This window comes from Mobula birostris, chromosome 17, assembly GCF_030028105.1.
Source record: "Mobula birostris isolate sMobBir1 chromosome 17, sMobBir1.hap1, whole genome shotgun sequence".
In the NCBI taxonomy this organism is placed as follows: Eukaryota; Metazoa; Chordata; class Chondrichthyes; order Myliobatiformes; family Myliobatidae; genus Mobula; species Mobula birostris.
In genome coordinates this window covers 46,761,982-46,782,890 of record NC_092386.1, presented here as the reverse complement: position 1 = coordinate 46,782,890, position 20,909 = coordinate 46,761,982, and the positions used below count along the sequence as shown (strand labels likewise).

The window sequence follows — 20,909 nt, the reverse complement described above, 5'->3', positions numbered from 1 at the left end:
CTGATCAGCTGCAACAGGAAACGTTTGGTGGATGTTATTGCTGCTAGAGGAGGTTCCATCAGTTATTCAATACAAGGGTTCACATACTTTTTCCAGCTTGGACTGTGAATGATTAAACAATGTGTTCAATAAAGACATGAAAAGTACAATTGTGTTATAATTTAGGCAGATTGTGTTTGTCTATTATTGTGACTTAGATGAAGATCAGATCAGATTTTATGAGTAATTACTGCAGAAAACTAGGTCATTGCAAAGGGTTTTCAAACTTTTTTTTCTTGCAACTGCATGCATTTCTTCTCCACCCTCTTCATGATTGCCATAAAATGTTTCCATGTCCTCTTAGGTCTGAATGTTCTCATTTCATCAGCTATACTGTAATGCACAAACGATTTGTCCTTCGCCTCCAGAATCTTAGCATGTTGGTGTAACCCAGGTTAACTGAACCCAAAATTATAATGTTAGAAAGTTCTACCTGCGGAGAGATGAAAATGAGGTTTACCAATTTAAAAAAAAGCGAGAATTTGAAAAAACCACTATGTGAGGGAGGGGCGGGCTGGACACAGGAAGGACAAGGAGAGAAACACAGCAATGATTAGAAGCTGAAGACATGAACTGTTAAGAATGGAGTTAGTAGTGAGTATCTTCACCCTACTAACTTGAAACCTTCAGGGTGAAACCCCTGGAGGAGAGACAATAGTGATAAAAGATTCATTGAAGCTACAGCGATAACATGGAGTTGCTAGAACGAGACAATATCGGCAGAGACCAGTGTCCAAAAGCCCTACCGTGTAGTCGGGAATTAGTTCTGTAAAATCATACCAAGGAATTTGTACAAGTTTGTGAATTGACTTTCTGTGGATGATAAACTATTTCATTCCAATGAATCGAAGAAACATGATGGTGAGCCACCCAACAGTCGAAGAACCAGCACGGGAACGAAATGGGTAATGACGCAGAGGATTTAATATGGTTGGATGTCTTTCATTCGAAGAGTCTGAATTTAAATTTTTGCAAAAACTGATTATTTTTGGCAAAGACTTTGATAAGTTACTGAATGAGATTTATTTCGTTTAAGAGTTGTGATGGAGAATGGTTGTGAAAGGAATTAAGCTGTATAGATATATAATTTTTGAATTTGAATTTAAACTTGTAGATATACTGCTTGGAACTGAAACTGAAGTCCACTATAGTACTTGAGAATATGAATTATATTTGGTTTTCTAACTAACTAGGGATAAGTAAAAAGGGAAGTTTTGTCTATAAACTTTTAAATAGGGAATAACACTAGATCTAATTAGAGAAATTGGAGTAACAAAGGTTATTCTAATCAATATCACTGATTCTAATTAAAAAGGAATTTGTTGTGGTTTGACATTTAAGATTTGGAACCTGAACAGGATGTTTGAATTTTGAATTGTTCTTGTTCATGTAAATATTTGGTGCATATTGTTTTTCTTATAAACAAAACTTTATTTCCAGAAGTGTGTGGTTTCTGTTCACTGTCTCCTTCTGATACCTAGAAACTTCTGATGGCCTACTAGCACCAAGTGTAATTTGGTTTTCTCAAAAGAGCGCGACGACCAGTGACACACGATAAGACTGGTGCTACACAGGTGTTACATTAGTCCAAAAAAAAAAGAGCATATGATCTTGCTTAATAGTTTGAAATGAATCAGAGGGTTCAAAAAATAGCCAAATTGTTATGTCACTGATTGTTAATTCTCAATCAAAACAGGGAGTTACAAAATACACGTGGACTAAGATGTTAACTGTCCTGTGCTATCACCAGTGGGATCATCAGTTGATCTGCCACCTGTCTTCAGGAGTTTCGGCCCACTTATGATCAAGACTCCCGCAAGGTGGTGGGCCAGCAGTGCTAAAACACCACCTCCCACTGGTGAGCTTAAAAACTTGGCATCTGCCTCTACCAGAGTTGTTGGTCACTTCCATCCAACAGATAGTCTGCTCTTCAGGGGTCTATGCAACTACTGAAAGGTTTGCAAAAGATGTATACACTGTCTGACTATCTGCCCCTCTGGACATACTTGGTCCACACCAACGCTGATCCTTTTTCTGCTGCTTCAGCTACAGCTCTGCTGGTTGACTTGATCTCTCTTCTAGTGAAGTCAAGGTCACACAACCACTTCTGGAGAGTGAACGCAATAAACCCACGGCAGCCTACTTCAAATGGATAGCATGAGACCTTCCACCCTCTGTCTCTGCACTCTGATCTTAATTCTGCTTACTTGGGTAACTTGCGCTCATCGGCTTCATCGATGTTGTCTTCCCAGGGGACTGTGAGTTCACCAATAACCACTTCTCTACTGGTGTCAGACCATACAATTATACCTGGACGCAATGTGGTGAAAGCTATTTGCTCCGGGAAACTGCCTTTCCCGTCCAGGTCAGCCTTGAGACACCAATCATTGGCTGAAGAAAGTATGCTTGATCGTGAGCTTGTGCTGTACACCCTTGACTGGGAGCCCTCTTTCACAAATGATATGCGATGTTCTGTGCAGCATGGGGCATGAGATAAGTTGTGCTGCAGTACTCCCCGCTCAACCGCTTCTGTTACAACTTTGAGAACGTTGTTATGTCTCCAAGTGTACAGGCTGCTGCAAAAATTGACTCTGCATGCACTCAAGATATGTTGAAGTGTTCCCTTCTCGCCACAAGCAGCACACCTGTCTGTCTTATCTTCATACCAGATGCTGAGGTTGGCAGGTGTTGGGAGCAGATCGTACGCTGCTCTGCATAGAAAAGAAACGCGGAGCGGTTCCATCTGCCACAGAACATTCCAAGATAGATGTCGTTGTTCAACACTTTCCCACCAGGTCCAAATCCCTTGATTGGCCAGGCCAGCTGTTTTAGTTAACCTCTCCTCCTCTTCTACCTCTCGTATTTCTTGTGTAACAAGCTCACGGCGCTCCTTACCTGTAGAAGATGACCACCACTTGTGGGTTGCCCATCCAAGTCCCTGGCGGCCTAGCTGGATAGCCCCAACCATCTCCTTGTGCTTCAATCTAGACTCTGCCTCATCGACTGCTACACGGGCTGACCACTTCCTGCCTGATCTCACATCCGGCTGGGTATTCTTGATGACAGGGTCTCTTGAGTCTCGAAGCATCAAGAATGATCTTACCTTGGCTACCTTGACCTCTTCAACAAGGGATTGCACCGGGATGGTAAGCTTTGTCTGGCTACTGTGGATTGCAACATTGGTGAGGCTGCTCAGTACTCCAAGTCACTTCTTCACATACTTATTGATCTTCCGCTCCATTGCCTCAACATGGGACATTGCCACTTCATAGACAGTTAGTGGCCACATTATCCGTGGCGTCAGTCCATACTGCAAGCACCACAACTTCAATTTGCCAGGCAAGCCGCACTTGTCAACAGACATCAGACCTCTGCTGATCTGTTCTCCTGTCTCTTGAACCCTCTTGGTGTCTCTCAGCTCCTCTGTGTACCATCGCCCGAGGCTCTTAACTGGTTGGTCCTGAATGGATGGAATCTCCTCTCCACAAAGGGTGAAATGAAAGTCAACCAGCTTTCCTCTCCTAAGAACAAGGCTCCTTGACTTCCTAGTCTTGAACTTCATTCTTCCCCAATCCATTAGCTCCTCGTGTCTAGATAGTACATTTTCCACTGCCTCCGTGCTAAGACCCAAAACTGTAAGATCGTCCATGAACGCTCGTATTAGTGGTAACTCCTCTCCGCCATCAAGTGCAACACCTGGTCCCACTAATTCTGCAGCCCTTACAATGACCTCCATGGCTAACACAAAAAGGATGGGCGAAATTGCACATCCCATTGGGATTCCAACATCCAAGCTCTGCCACCTAAAAAAAGTGTAATCACATGAAATATTAGAAACCTAAAAGAAAAAAAACTTCTGGATTTACCAATAAAGGTCTCAGCTACACTGACACTAATCTCATAGCTCATGTCAGCAGAGCTGACAGTCACTCAGCTCACAGTTGGTTAATGAGTTAAAGATGTTTCAGTTGTGATTGAGGGATACACATTGGCCAAGCTTCAGCACGAAGATACTGCCACTTCTTTGAAACTTTGGCTGAAGCTCAGCTATATATATATATTTCTTTACTAGTTAAAGTGGTGCCAACTTCCTTTTAATAGCCCAAAAATAAACTGGATCTGAGAAATTAAGGTCAAAAGTCCCAATTCCAAATCAGCCAATTACACAATTCACAGAAATAAACAACAGGAAGTAATTAATACACATATTCATTTTGAGTTCAGTTAAACAATAAACGTAGCAGTGCTCAATCTAAATTTGGACAAGAAAATTTCAATCTTGTTTCAAGAATTCAAATAATAGCACCAAGAGATTATGGGATACGATGTAAAAGATAAGCTCATCTCTATCATGAATTTTGCAAATATACACAATTTCAGCTGAGTGAAAATTCAATAATGGTTCAAATCAACAGGGTACGAACAAATTATAGCAGCAATAATTACTATTTTTTAAATTAAAGAAATTAGCTTTGTCACACGTACATCGAAACACAGTGAAATGTGTCATTTGCATCAACGACCTACACAATCCGACAGTGTGTTAACTCTCAAGCATGCAGATACAGTACCTTTAAGCGGATTAAGGTGTATCACCATAGTCAAAAGAGATGGAGGAGAGGAGGACCCCAAGCCAGACTGAGCATCAGAATTATGAAACTCCTGCAACACAGTGTCTTGTTTGCAAATGTACAGACAATGGAGAACAACACTGAAGACCTAAGGGCAAGATACCTGTTCTGGGGGAATTATGAAGAATTGCTGCATTGTGTTTCACAGATAAATGGTTCATTCTGGAGACACTGGCACTACGTCCACACTACGCCGGATAATTTTGAAAACGCCGGTTTCGAGTAAAAACGACAGGCGTCCACACAAAGCGTTTTTCAAAATATCTCCGTCCACATTAGGCAGATATTTGGGTGAATCCCCTCCTACTGGGCATGCGCAGGACACACACAGAAAATAAGTGAAGAGGAAACGATATACTTCATGCGCGCTTGTCCAGTTACAGAGTAGAAAAACTTTAAAGGAATTGCTCTTGGCTCTCGCACAGGAGGACTTAAAACTTAAAAAAAAACAAATACTGGAGCGTATGGAGGCAACCGACAGGGAGTTCACGGACAGTATGACCCAGCTGACGACGAACATTGAAAAACTAACTCTGTTACATTAATAAAGCACCTTGTTAAATGTATAAAACGTCTGCATCAGCATTATCTTGTATTTCCATACAATGTTACATTAGGCTGTTACACATCTATTGTCAGAGAAGTACTTGCATGAAGAGGTAAACCACCTTCATACAAGCAAGGACAGAAAACAGGGCAAAGTGAGTATACTTATTTATTCAGTAAGCTATGGGTCAACTAGCTTCAGTCTCGTCTGTCTGTTCTGAAATTGTTAGGTGGTGGCGTTCAAGAAAACAACGAACATCTGTTCCAGCACGTCATGACAGCGTTTTCAAATAGTCAAAAAAACTCACTTTACAATTTAACTCTCACGCTGTTCACACCAACTGCGTGTTATAACAGCTTGCGCAGTACCAAGCAGAAGCAGAAAAAAGCATTGTTGTTGTGGTGTTGTCATGACAGCGTTTTAAAATCTCTCCGATTACCCCATACACACTACGCCGGATATTAAGCGTTTTCAGATTTATTCACTCTGGAGATTGTTTTCGAAAATCTCCATTTTCGGGGGCTGAAAATGCCGGCTCAGTGTGGACAGGGGGGCAAAATGAAGAGAAAAAGCTTCATTTTCAAAATTATCCAGCGTAGTGTGGACGTACCCTGGATATGTCAGTGAGAAAAGAGTGCTTCTTGATACACTGGATGGACCAGACTGCTGGTTTGTAGAAGGCAAAAGGTGGAGGTCTGTGTTTCATGATAAGCTCTTTGTGGTGCTCAGACATAGCAGTCTCGTCGTGCTCGTTCTCTACCCGAAATATCTGAAGTGTTGACCATTTTACTTACCAAAAGAGATCTCCTCCATGATCCTAACCGTAGTTCACATACCACCAAAAGCTGATGTTAAGCAGGCATTTTAGCTACTGAGTGCCACTATCAGCCTACAAAAACAGCCTACCCCAATGCCCTTCAAATCATTGTTGGAGAATTCAATCAGGCGTGTATAAAGAAACCTCTACCCAATTATCATCAACGTATCACCTGTGGTACCAGGGGTCCCACTCAACCACTGCTGTATTATGATTACGAATGTCTACCTGCATTTCAGGAAACTTGATCATTTGGCTGTCCTCCTCTACCCGCATACAGACAAGAGGCCGAAGAGCAAGGCTTCAGAAATAAGGACAACAAACAGGTGGTTGCGGGAGGCAGAGGATTAGCTACAGGATTGCTTTGAGTCAGTGGACTGGGCCATTTTCACGATCCTTATCAGAGGATTTGAACAAAAACACCAAGGTTACCATGGATTTTATTTTAAAAAAGTCATGGACAAGTATGCCTCCAGAAAATCAGAGCCCTGGATGAACCATGAGGTCCACAGTCTGCTGGGGGCCAGATCAATGACATTCAGGTCTGGCAATAAAGTAAACGAGGTCCAGGTATGATCTCTGGGAACCCATCTCATATACAAAATGGCAATTCCAGACCAACTTGAATCACAGAAGGATGCTCAAAAGCTGTGGTAGGGCTTGAATGCCATCACCTTCTACAGATGTAGAACTAAGCAATATAAAATTCAACAAGGCTTTGCTCCCAGATGAGCTCAATGCCTTTTACGCTTGCTTTGGTTGTCAAAACATGGAGGAACCATCACAAACTTTCACAGCCCCCAATGACCTGAAATTTCAGTTTGAGACTGACATGGGAGCATCCTTCAGTAGGGTGTACCCATAAAAAGCATCTGGTCCAGACAGGGTACCTGGCCAAGTACTAAAGACCTGTGCTGATCAACTGGCTGGAATATTAACAAAGATCTTTAATCTCTTGCTTCAGCGGTCTGAGACACCTACTTGCTTCAAGCAAACTTCAATCATGCTGTTACCCAAGAAGAACATGGTGACCTGCCTCAACAACCTCTATCCAGAAGCACTTACATCCATGATGAAGTGCTTTGAAAGGATGGTGATGAAACTTAGCAAACCTGCCTGAGAAGTGACTTGGATCCACTCCAATTTGCCTACCATTGCAACGTGTCAACAGCAGATGCAATTTCATTCGCTCTTCGCTCAACCTTGGAAAACTTGGATAACAATGATGCATACATTAGGATGTTCTTCATTGACTACAGCTCAACATTCAATAATATCATTCAATAAGCTTCAAGACCAAAGTTTCAATATCTTCTCATGCAACTGGATTCTCTAGTTCCTAACTCACAGACCCCATTCAGTTCAGAATAGCAACATCTCCTCCACAATCCCCATCAGCACAGGTGCACCATAAGGCTGTGTGCTTAGCCCTCTGCTCTATTCACTTTATAATTATGACTGGGAGACCAAGTACAGGTCCAATGCCATATTCAAGTTTGCTGATGACACAACTGTCGTAGGCCAAATCAAAGGTGGTGACGAAGCAGCACAAGGGAGGAAGACTGAAAATCTGTGTGGTGCCAAAACAACAACCTCTCAGTTATTGACACAAGACCAAGGAGCTGATTATTGACTTCAGGAGGACGACGATACTGAAGGTCAATGAGCCAGTCCTCACTGGGGAAAAAAGAGGCGCAGAGAGTCAGCAACGTTAAATTCCTCGGTGTTATCAACTCAGAGGATTTATCCTGGGTCCAGAATGTACGTTCCATTACGAAAGCATGGAAGCATCTCTACTTTCTTAGAAGTTTGCGAAGATTCAGCATGTCATCCAAAACTTAGACAAAATTCTATAGACGTGTGCAGGAGCATATATTAACTGATTAGATCTTGCCTGGGATGGAAACACCAATACCACGGAATGGAAAATACTACAAAGTAGATACAGTCCAGTCCACCAAGGGTAAAGCCTTCTCATCAATGAGCACATCTACATGAAGAACTATCGCAGGAAAGAATCATCCATCTTCAACTACTTCCACTATCTAGGCCATGCTCTCTTCTCACTAATGGCATCAGGAAAGAGGTACAAGAGCCTCAGGACCCATACCACCAGGTTCAGGAAGTTATTATCCCTCAACAATCAGGCTCCTGAACCAGAGTGGATAAGTTTACTGACCCCATCACCAAACTGTTCCCACAGCCTATGGACTCATTTTGAAGCACTTTTCATCTCATGTTCTCGATATTTATTGCTTATTTATTTATTATTATTTCTTCTTTACTTTTTGTACTTGCAGTATGGCTTTTGTAAATTTGATAGTTTGTCCTGTTGGGTGTGGTCTTTCATTGATTCTATTGTGTTTCTTCTAGTTACTGTGAATGCCCACAGAAAAAAGAATTTCAGGGTTGTACATGGTGACATACATGTACTTTGATAATAAATTTACTTTGAACTTTGAACATTATGCCCCCTTGCATTAGCCATTTCTGCCCTTGGAAAGAGTCTCTGGCTGTCCACTATCTATGCTTCTTATCATCTTGCACACCTCTATCAAGTCACCTCTCATTCTCCTTTGTTCCAAGGAGAAAAACCCTAGCTTGCTCATCTTATCATAAGACATCCTTCTATTTCCAGACAACATCCTAATAAATATCCTGTCCAAAAGCTTCTTAATTCTTCCTGTAATGAGACAAACAGAACTGAACACAATACTCCGTGTGTCTAACTAGAGTTTTAGAGAACTGTAACATTACCCACAGCTCCTGAACTTAATCCCCCAACTGATGAGGGCCAATACACCACAAGCCTATCAACTTGACTGCAATTTTGGACATAAACCCCAAAATTCCTCTGTACCTCTACAGTGTTAAGAATCCTACCATCAACCCTGTATTCTGCCTTCAGGTTATACCTCTGAAAATGAATCACTTCACACTTCTCTGCATTGAACTCCATCTGCTACTTCTTAGTTCAGCACATCCTATCAATGTCCCTTTGATACAGCAACCTTCTCCACTATCCACAACAGCAACCTGTGTGTCATCTGCAAACTTACTAACCCACCCTTCCACATCCTTACTTAAGTCATTTACCTACCTTCATCAATATGTTTTTGTTACATCCTCAAAGAATTCAATCAGGCTTGTGAGGCACAACCAACCCCTTACAAAGACATGTTGACTACTCCTAATCAGACTGAACTTCTCAAAATGCTCAAACATCTGGTCTCTTAAAAATCCTCTCCAAAAGCTTGCCCACCAATGATGTATGACCGTAATTTTCATGGTTATCCCTATTACCTTCCTTGAAGCAAGAAATAACATTTGTCACCCTCTAATTCTCTGGCACAATTCCTATGGCCAGCGAAGACACAAAGATCCATCGCATCCCCTTCCTTGATGTTGACATATCGGCCTGTTCTATGCTAAGCTTACATTCGTCAAGGTCAATTTCATTGATGAATACTCCCTTATCTCCTGACTCCAGGCACATATTTCCTCCTTTATCCCTGAATGGTTCTATCTAGTCATCCTTCTGTTCTTTACATCCATGTCATGCCTTCTTCTAGTTCTCCGAAGACTATTTAACTCCCTCCTGGCTGTCTTTTAACTCTCTAGAGCCCTATCTGATCTTTGCATTCTACAGCTTAAGTGTACTTCTTTCTTCCTCTTGACTAGATGCTCTACATCTCGCCAATCATTGTTCCTTACCCCTACCACACTTTCCCTGTTTCAATGAAACAAACCCATCCAGAACCCAATGCAGATATTTCCTACATCACTTTCACATTTCTGTTGTGCATTTACTGTTAAACGAAGAAAAACGATTCAGTTACAATTATGGATGGATACAGCAGAACTGTGCCAAATTATTTTGTGCATTTATGAAACACTGGTTAGTTCACAACTTGGAATAATGCATTCAATTTTGATTATCAGTTTTAAGAAGATCAAACATTCTTGAGAAGATTTACAAGTGATAAGAGGTTTGAGCTCCAGGATCAAACTTTTATTTCTTCCCAGTGGAACTACAGCAACCTGCAATGGAATCAGCATAGATCCTGGTGATCCCATAAATCTAAAATTATGTTTTGAATAACACAGCTTGGAAGTGTAACACAATGTATGTACAATGCAAAAGAAACAAATCCAATCCTGGTCATCCAAAGATTCCCTGGAGTCAGGTAAGTTTTCAAGTTCTAGTAGAGCACTTTATCCAATTTCATCTACAGGTGGCCCCCGCTTTTCGAATGTTCGCTTTACGAAACCTCACTGTTACGAAAGACCTACATTAGTACCCTGTTTTCGCTAACAGAAGGTGTTTTCACTGTTACGAAAAAAGCAGCGTGCGCCCCGAGCAGTCGTTCTCCCCGGGAACTGCATTCTCACCAGCATTGCTTAAACACATGCCTGTGAGCAGCCGTTAGCAAGATGAGTTCTAAGGTGTCAGAAAAGCCTGAAAGAGCTCGCAAGGGTGTTACACTTAGTGTAAAACTAGACATAATTAAGCGTTTTGATCGTGGTGAACGAAGTAAGGACTAAGTGAGTTTGGCTTGTGGAAGCTGACAAAGAGGTTTTGGCATCCCATGACCAAGAACTGATAGATGAACAGCTGATGCAATTAGAACAGGAAAGGATAACAATCAAAACCGAATGAGTAATGATAAAGTATGACTTTAATTTTGAAAGAGTATGTAGGTTTAAGGCATATTTGCAAGATGGTTTGAGTCCTTACAAAGAACTGTATGATAGAAAAATGCACGAGGCTCAGCAGTCAAGCAAGTCTTCCACATCAGCCACAGCAGACGACGAACCTCAACCTTCGACATTGAAGCAGGCAGTCATAGGAGAAGATGAGCTACCTGCTCTAACGGAAACAGACGACGATGAGATGACATGATGATGTCCCACCACCCCAACACCCAAGCCGCCGACAGATACCGATTCGCAGAGAATGCAGCAGTAGCCGGGAGACACACAGCACATCTTTAAGAAAAAAGCCGAAATAAACATGCTAATTTATTAGGTACCGCCCGGCACGTAACTGTCAGCCCAGATCAGAGGCAATGCAATCAGCAATCACCTCTGATCTGGGCCGACAATTACGTGCCGGGCAGCATCTAATTAATTAGCTTGTTTATTTTGACTTTTTTCTTAAAGATGTGCTGGGTGCGTCCCGGCTACCGCTGGACCCCTGCATGCTTCACGGATCGGTATCGGTTGGCGGTCTGGAGGGTGGGGGCCACTGCACCACCCAAACTCCAACGACCCAGCCTAACACACCATCATCAGTGTGCTCTGTGCTGTCCCAATTCTGGTAAGTGATACTACACTGTACATACATTATTTCTACTTTATGTCAGCTGTGTATTTTTACATGTTATTTGGTATGATTTGGCAGCTTCATAGCTTAAAGTTTACTGGAGAGCGCTTACGCCGTGTTTTTGCCAACAGCGCTTGCGTGAGATTTTCGCTACGGAGAACAGTTCAGGCAATGATTGTGGAAAAGTATTTCTACTTTATATAAGCTGTGTATTTACCATATCATTCCTGCTTTTACTATATGTTACTGTTATTTTAGGTTTTATGTGTTATTTGGCATGATTTGGTAGGTTATTTTTGGGTCTGCGAACACTCACAAAATTTTCCCATATAAATAAATGGTAATTGCTTCTTTGCTTTACAACATTCCAGCTTACAAACCATTTCATAGCAATGTTCTACCTTCGGATGGTGGGGGGAACCTGTATTTCCTTTTCTCTTTCCCCACTGTTTCACAATCTCCACAATTTCCATTCAGTATTTCAATATGATGCCACAGCAAGTAGAGAAACAATTTGCTTCCAGGCATATCAAAAGCAGATTACAAGTGGCCACAAGTAGGTATTAGGTAAACAATGATAAATATTTCATCTTTCAACCTATGCTCAGTTTCCTTTGTAAAAGTTCAATTAAAATCAGGTATTCAACATGCACGGTATATATACATATATCCCCTAAACGTTGACTGTACCTCTTCCTATAGATGCTACCTGGCCTGCTGTGTTCACCAGCAATTTTTATGTGTGTTGCTTGAAATTCCAGCATCTGCAGATTTCCTTGCGTTTGCATTTTTAAATTCACTACTGCGAAGCCTCTTCCGGTGATGCCTACACTGAAGAAGTTTAAATTTTCTCTTCGACGGGAGTTTAGTGAAACTATCTCTCACTGCTCGCCATCTATAATTTCTTTGGCCCTTCAACTTTTTGACCACATTTATCACGTCGGATCTCCCCCTTCCCCTTCCACTTTCAAATCTCTTACTATCTCTTCTTTCAGTTAGTCCTGACGAAGGATCTCAGCCCGAAACATCGACTGTACCTCTTCCTATAGATGCTGCCTGGCCTGCTGCATTCACCAGCAATTTTTATGTGTGTCCCTCCTTAAAGGATGCTTTTGTATGAGTGAATTGTACCAACCCAAATGTTACAGGCCATATTGTGAATGATTGAATCCTCCTGTCAGATTCATATTTGTGTCTATGCAGAACAACAACCAAAGTTTGTGTTTCATAATTGTCCCACAAGAAGTGTGGGACCTTCAGGGAAAGTATCCCATTGCTTCAACTCCAATCATATATTTTAAAAAAATTAAATAGGTTATTTAAGAAAAACAACATATTAAGCTATTGTTAATTCAGAACAGAAATTTAGAGAAAAATAAAAATAAACCAATAGTTAATCTTTTCAATAAAAGGTTGGTGACTTTATTTAAATGATTGGGGCCACCCTACATGGGCCAGATATGGCTATTATAATGCCAGAGAGGCCACATAAGGAGTTTATCTATCTCACATCTCAGGACATCATAGGAAGACCTCAACTCAAAGATGCAATCAGGAGGCAGAGAGAGGTTGCCCGCGACATCTAATCCCAGTATATCCCTGACTTCCAAGCTGTGGTGTACAAGCATGATATCCAAAGCACACTCATGCACAGTCAAGTGTTGCCTTTAACCAAGTCTTGCAAACTTCTTTTATTTTTCATAAGAACAGCAAAAATGGGAGTTTAGAAACAATTCACTCCTCCCTCAACTGCTAGTAAACAAAAAGTTGGACAAAACATTTTTTGTACCATAAATTTCCATGCTTCTCAGTAGACTTAACTGAGCCAAGTGCAAACTGGTAAATTCTTTAAAAAAGGTCACTCTTATTAACATGCATTTCCATTGCATAAGTGGCACAACCAGTGTTAATCAGGTAAATTGAGAGTAACACCAGATTAAGATCACAATGTTGTCTAACAATAGCAAAATGATATTTTTTTAAATCAACTGCCATGAAGTGGAAGCAAACAGAAAAAAACTAGAAGATAAAAGCAGACTGTAGCTGACTAACAGCTTTAACAAGTAAGTGGGTCCTTTACACAAAGTGTCTAGAAAATTTATAATATAACTAGACAACGGGGTGACCCGTTGGGGCACCCTTTGAGAGAAGGGTAGTGCAGTCTGATGTGACCAGAATGAACATTAAATTTTCCTGAATACTATTGGTATCGCTTTGCTTTGGAAACTGAAGTAGTAAACCTCAGCTTATTAAAGAAGAACGACGCGTAGCAAAGCAAATATTGCTCCTCCTCGTTTAACGAAGGACACTTTTGATAGCATCATTTCTGGCTTATCTGCCATCCAGGACATCTCAAATGTCCTCTTGAAGGATCATGGTTTCCCTTCTGCCGTCATCAATGATGCCCGCAACCACATCTCCTCCATTTCCCGCACTTCGGCCCTCACTCCATCCTCCTGTCACCACAACAGGGACAGAGTTTCCCTTGTCCTCACCTACCACCCCACCAGCCTCCGGATCTAGCATATTAACCTCCGCAACTTCCGCCACCTTCAACAGGACCCCACCACTAAACACATCTTTCCTTCCCTACCCCTCTCCGCTTTCCGCAGGGATCGTTCCCTCCATGGTTCCCTGGTCCACACGTCCCTCCCCATGGATCGCCCACCCGGCACTTATCCCTGTAAGCGTAAGTGCTACAACTGTCCCTACACCTCCTCCCTCGCCACCATTCAGGGCCCCAAACAGTCCTTCCAGGTGAGGCAACACTTCACTTGTGAGTCTGTTGGGGTCATCTATTGCATCCGGTGCGGCCTCCTCTACTTCAGTGAAACCCGACGCAGACTGGGAGACAACTTCATCGAGCACCTCCGCTCTGTCCGCCACAACAGACAGGATCTCCCAGTAGCCACCCACTTCAACTCCGCTTCACATTCCCATTCAGATATGTCCATACATGGCCTCCTCTACTGCCAGGATGAGGCTAAACTCAGGTTGGAGGAGCAACACCTCATATACCGTCTAGGTAGTCTCCAGCCCCTAGGCATAAACACTGAATTCTGTAACTTCCGGTAATTCCCTCCCCCTCCCTTCCCTCATCCCTGTTTCACTCTGCCCCCTCCCCCAGCTGCCTATCACCTCCCTCATGGTTCCGCCTCCTTCTACTACCCATCGTGCTTTCCCCTATTCCTTCTTCACCTTTCCTGCCTATCCCCTCCCTGCTTCCCCTCCCCCACCCTTTTATCTTTCCCCTTACTGGTTTTTCACCTGGCGCCTACCAGCCTTCTCCTTCCCACCCTCCTCCCACCTCCTTTATAGGGCCTCTGCCTCCTCCCTGTTCAGTTCTGACGAAGGGTTCCGGCCCGAAACGTTGACTGATCATTTCCACGGATGCTGCCCGAGTGTTGCTCTGCCACCGTTGTGCCTCTCATTGTCATTCTGAAGATGTGCAGCCCTTTCATTCCCCCGTCTCTTCATCTCTTCTGCTGTTTGTTGTTTGTCTCTGATCCTGGAGACGTGCATGCCTCTCCTCCTCTGTCTCTTCTTCTCTCATCTTTTTTGTCCTGACTCTTTGATCCTGGAGTCGTGCGGCTCTGGCCTCATCCAATTCTTGTCCTCTCCCTCTCCTTGCCGCTTCCCAACGACATTTGGCGTCATCTCTTGACCATAATGTCACCCTTCCCTTTCCATGTGGCATAATTAGGCTGAGCATTTTTTTTTAACCCTAATGCTGGAAAGAAGATACGAAGCAGTAACACCAAAGGATGCTGATTATTCTTGATGATGTGCTTGGCACTCTCCTAAATGGACGTGATATAGTCACCACTGTCCTTTGACTGCAGCAAAGGGTTTTATGGGTGTCTCGAAGTACGTCATTACAATAAGATTTAATTATCTCTTATTGATGGGTGGCAGATCTGTTCCAATCCTGCACATGCTGATGGTGATTAGCAGAATGTGACCCCCTCCAAATAGAGCTGCCCCGCCCTTTTGCTCCAGTAGGTGTCGCTGCTGAGGCTGGCCGGGCGTATGCGTCGGGCTGTCGCGTCCCAATTTCCATGATGGCCGATTGGGTCTCGGGTGAAAGGCAGCCTGTTGATTTTTAGCGAATAAGCAATTTTATACGAATATATAACACTGAACTTTGCCTGCATTCTTAGCACATTTTAATTCGATCTAGCCAAAAAAAATTGCTGTTCTAATGCACCATTTGCGCTAATTGGAGGTCACAAACAGACAATCAGAGCATGAGAGTTTTAGTAGTATATAGATAGAATAACGAAATGGCAAGGACATTATTGGTTATATTCACTTAATTGTGAGATGAAAAGAATGCACTGAAGATGATGCAAAATCAATAAACAACTAAGAGAAGAGAATTTTAAAAACAAAGCAACTTACAGAACAAGATTCAAAAGCCATCAAATCCTCTGAACCTGATACCCTTCAAAACCAGAGGGTTAAAAGGAGAACTAAAGAGATATTTTTCAGAAATCTCTGGATTCAAGAACAGTCCCCATAAAATTAAAGGTTGTAATTAGAATGCTGTTGTTCTATAAATACGCAAGGTTAAAAAGATTGAATTTTAATAGAGAAAATGAATTTTGAGAGGAAAAAAATCAATTTTATTAGTGATAGTCAGCATAATTTAATGAAAGGAAAACCCTGTTCAATAGATGAAGGGATGTAATGAAGGAAAACAGAATTCACATATTAGTTCACATTCTTCTTACTGAAAACCATGGACTGACATAAGGAGTCCCTGGTCTGAATTGTGCTCTTCAATGGAAAAGTCATAATTTACTTATGCATTCTGTGTAGCTTTCCAACTCATGATCACCACTCTTTTTAGAAGAAAAAAGACTGTCCCTTGAACAAAAAATCTGAACCTAGGCACCCCAAAAAGGATATCAAATTTTTCATATTGAGTGAGGGTCGTAAGTGAAATGTCCTTTCCTCAAAGGAAAGGTGAACAAGTATAGGTAATTACATAATATTTTCTTTCCCATGAACTTGTCAATAATAAGGAAAGGAAAGGTATCTCGCATCCAGAGTTTCTCCGGTTGGCTGCAGATGATTTCCCTCCACGCCTCTCTGACGTAGTGAGGAATTGCATCCGAGGCAAGTTACAGCAGTGCTTTGCCATTGCCTTCTGCCAGGTGAGTTTCCAAAGAGATCACCAGCTCATAACCCAGCACAGATGGAAAGCATGCAGGGGAGCTAGCTGGCTGGCTGGATTCGAACCTGGGACCTTTCATCCCGAAGTCCGATGTTGATGCCACTACTCCACCAGCCAGGTCGTCGATAATAAAGTATCCTCAAGAGTCTCTGACACTGGTGAATCTACTTATGGTCTTTGAAAGACAACTTCTTACACAGCTGTGAAATAACATTACAGCTATCAATAAGTACAAATCAGATTAACAATGAAAGTGTTAAAATCAATGGATTGGATGTTTTTATTGAACTGTTGTTATTGCTGTTTTTCCAAAGCTTTGGAAAAACACAGCAAGAAACATAAATCAAAATAACCGGGATTTTGGCATTAAAACATAATGATAATACTCAGCAGTTCACTCTGCATCTTCTGAGGAAGAAAAAGAGCTTCATGACTACTCCACAAATGTTGCCTGACTTACTATGCGTTTCTGTTTTAGAAATTCTCATCACTTGCAGTTGAATTGGTTTTTGACCAGGCTTTTACCATCATCCACAAGACATAGGAACAAATTAGGCTACTCTTCCCATTGAGTCTACTCTGCCATTCTGTAATGGCTGATTTATTATCTTTCTCAACCCTATTCCCCTGCCTTCTTCCCAGAACCTTTGATGCCCTTACTAATCAAGAACTTATCAACTTCCACTTTAAATATACTCAATGACTTGGCCTCCACATCTGTCTGTGGCAATGAATTCCACAGATTCACCACTCTCTGCCTAAAGAAATTCTTCCCTCAGCTCTGTTTTAAAGGGACATCCTTCTATTCGGAGGCTGGGCCTGGATTCCCCTAGTACAGGAAATACCTTCTCCATATCCACTCCATATAGAGCTTTCATTACTCAAGTTGAAATTGGCATTAAAATAGAAAATGCTGGCAATACTCTGCGTCTGTTGAGGTAGCAAAAGAGCTTCACGGCCACTCCACAAATATTGCCCAAGTATTTCTACAAGTTTTCCATTGAGGACTGTTAAAAAAATAAGAGGAAGGCTGAGAACAAAAACTGTAGCATTTCCAAATTAAGTATTTGGAGGAGATGAAAGTACAAGATTCAATTACAGGGCAAAACCTAAGTGGAACCTACAAGACAAAAGAGAACACAGATGCCGGAACCCAGAAGAAAAACAAACTGCTAATCATGCAGTATCTGTGGAAGCAACCTATCATTTCAGATCAAGATTCTGCATTAGGATGAACAGGAAAGATTGTCAGTATGTAGCAGTAGTACACCAGGAAACTTGATAGGTGGAAAGCAGATGGGAGAAAAGGATGATGGGCAGAGGAAAGCAAATGAGGGAGGAGAGCCAAAATGTCTCTATCTAAAATGTCGATTTATACCTTTTACCTCTACAGATGCGGCTGAGTTCTTCCATAACTAAGCAGTGACGCAACTCCTCTTTAAGTCTACTTTACTATTCATTCATTATTCAAAGCAGCATTGATTCAACTATCAAAAGCACCTTCTGATATGCTAGCACTTCAGCATTCCAGTATCATAGTTTAGTATTCAAACACAAGTTCAATGCAAGAGAAAGACAAACCATAGAAACATCCAACCCTTCAAGCAACACACACAAAAGTTGCTGATGAACACAGCAGGCCAGGCAGCATCTCTAGGAAGAGGTACAGTCGACGTTTCAGGTCGAGACCCTTCGTACCCTGAAACGTCAACTGCACCTCTTCCTAGAGATGTTGCCTGGCCTGCTGCGTTCACCAGCAACTTTTATGTGTGTTGCTTGAATTTCCAGCATCTGCAGAATTCCTGTTGTTCCAACCCTTCAATACAGCTTTGCCATTCGGTAAGATCATGGCTAATTTTCCATAATTTTATAGTCAACACATTTTAATGAAAGGAAAATCCTTTTCAATAGATGAAGGGATATAATGAAGGAAAACAGAATTCACATATTAGTTCCCCAAACCCTTGATTCCAGAATTGCACTAATCTCTGTTTTGAATGAACTGAATAACTGAGCCTCTGGTGGAGAATTCCAAAGGTCCATCATTCTTTGAGTGAAGAACGCTCTCATTTCAGGATCAGATTTAGAATTTTGAATGGGTTATTCCTTACTCTTAAACAATATTGTCCCCTTCTTCTCAAGAAACATCTTTTGTAACAATATTAAACGTTACAATTAGATCTCTTCTCATTCTTCCCGAGATACAGCTCCAGTCTCCTTAATCTTTCCAACAGATTTTTTTTGTTGCACTGTTTTTAAAGTAGATAGAGAAGCCAATACTCCAGGTGCAGATTCACCAACGCACAATATAATTGCAGACTTCCTCGCTCCTGCACTATCACAATGTTCTGCCATTAAACACCACATTACATTGACCCATTATTATTCTGGCAGCACAGTAATTAACTACTTAATCAAGATTAGATAGAAGATAAACGAAGCTGGTTTATCGTCAAAGGTTTTCTACCTTACGCCACAAAAACGGTCTTTAAGAGAACTCAATACAATTGATTCACATATTGCAATTTATAGGCAAACTTATATCAGACAAAAACACGCATACGTCAAGCACATTGGAACAATGTCAAGAATTTTAAGGAAAAAATCAAGTTAATCATTAAAACTTAGGAAGCTTGTCAAGTAATTTGTGCACAAAAATCTCGCAATGTTCGATATTGTACGAAGGATTAATCAGGAATTCTGATTTTTCGTTCTTCAGATATCATGCTCACGAAAAGAACTTTTCTATCGGGTAAAGAATTTCCTCGACACTGTACTAGAATATTAATCTTGATGTTTGCACCGGACATCCCGGAGTGGGGATTGAACGTACAGCCGACATAAAAATACAGGGCCTGCAGATCAATTGTACAACTGATTTGAAGTCTTAAGTAATCTGTCATAATTAAAAAGTGGGGGCACAATAAATCTCTTTTAGGGAATTCATGGACAGCCTTAAGTTTATTCCTCCCCCCCCCAAAAAAATCCGAAAAATATCTCTCTCTTATTCAACGATTCGGTAATAACCAACACCCTGAAATTACAAGCATTTTCCGGGCCTCTTCATACTTCAGGGGAACTTTCTGTAAAGTGTCAAGTTAAATAAATAAAACATCCCAGTACAAAACAGGCTGGTCAGCAGCGCGAGGCTTGTAAAGTCTAAGATGGTAGGAGGGAGGGAAGGAGGAGAAAAAATAGAGGGAGAAGGGGAGAGGTGAGGGATCCCCGGACAGCTGCCCCGTACAATTCTCATCCAGTCCAAATACACCGCCCCTTCCGCTCTCAGTCGCCAATATGGACCCCGGTAATTACGGAGCGCTCGGGAACTTTACGTCCAGAGATACAGCACCAGCGGGGAAACAGGCCGCCCGCCAGCCTGTGGATTCGACCCAGACCTGCAGTCTCTCCTCACCTGTCCTCACAGTCCTTGCACTTCACGAGTACGGCGACACTTTGACAGAACAGCTCCTCAGCCATCGTGCGCTGGGGAATCCTACACCCGTTTTCACCTCATGATATCCGCGGCCAACAATCCCAGCGGCTCAGCGCTCCTGCATGGCTCTCCGAGGCTCGGGCCCCTCCCAGCGCTCGGATTCACGACAGGCAGAGCTAGGCCCGCCGCTCCAGCTCAGTTGCTAAGGGTTACCGGTTCCCGGCCACTTTCCCGCCACCTTCACAACTTTACCAACAATCAGCCTGCCCCTGTGGGGAACAAGAGAAGACCCATCGGCTGCTCGCTGCTGCCCCCTCTGGACCGGGATGGCTCAGCGCAGCAGACGTGTCGACAGAGATCCTGGGATGCCTAGCGGTGTGGAAGCCATTCTCAAGCTAATGAGTTTAAGATATGGCTGAGAGGGAATCAAAAACTACAGGGAACAGAGATTTCAGATAGGGGAGAAATTTAAAAGGGACCTGAGGGACAATTTCTACACGTATATGGAACAAGCTGCCAGATGAAATGGTTGAGGCAGGTACAGTGACAACATTTAAAAGACATTTGGCAGGTACTGTAAATGGATAAGAAATCTATGGGTCAGGCAGCGGCAAATGGGCCATCATAGATTAGAATCTTGGTTGGCAGTGATGAGTTGGGTAAAGAGGCTTGTTTTCCATTCTGTATAACTCTGACAACCCACCTCAGAGTACTGAAATGTTATGTTTATCCAGTTATGTCATATGGCTCAGAATGTTGGACAATATCTAGTAACATGAGGAGATGAATTGAAGCAGCAGAGATGTGGTTTTTGAGGAGGATGGAAAGAATATCATGGATGAAACGAATGTCTAATGAGGATGTCATGAACAGAGCAAACACAAAAAGAGAAATAATGTATGAGATCATGAAAAGGCAACATAACTTCATTGGACGT

At 42.2% G+C, this 20,909-nt stretch overlaps 1 protein-coding gene across 1 annotated transcript in view; it reads right to left on the bottom strand.

The window, feature by feature from the left end:
* sass6 (SAS-6 centriolar assembly protein) overlaps nucleotides 1-20,237 on the bottom strand; it is a 52,426-nt gene extending 32,189 nt beyond the window's left edge. Inside the window, exon 1 of the mRNA XM_072281659.1 lies at nucleotides 19,952-20,237. Within this exon, the coding sequence (XP_072137760.1) occupies nucleotides 19,952-20,016 (65 nt within the window). The 5' untranslated portion in view covers nucleotides 20,017-20,237. The remainder of the gene's footprint in view (nucleotides 1-19,951) is intronic.
* Nucleotides 20,238-20,909: the final 672 nt, after the last annotated feature.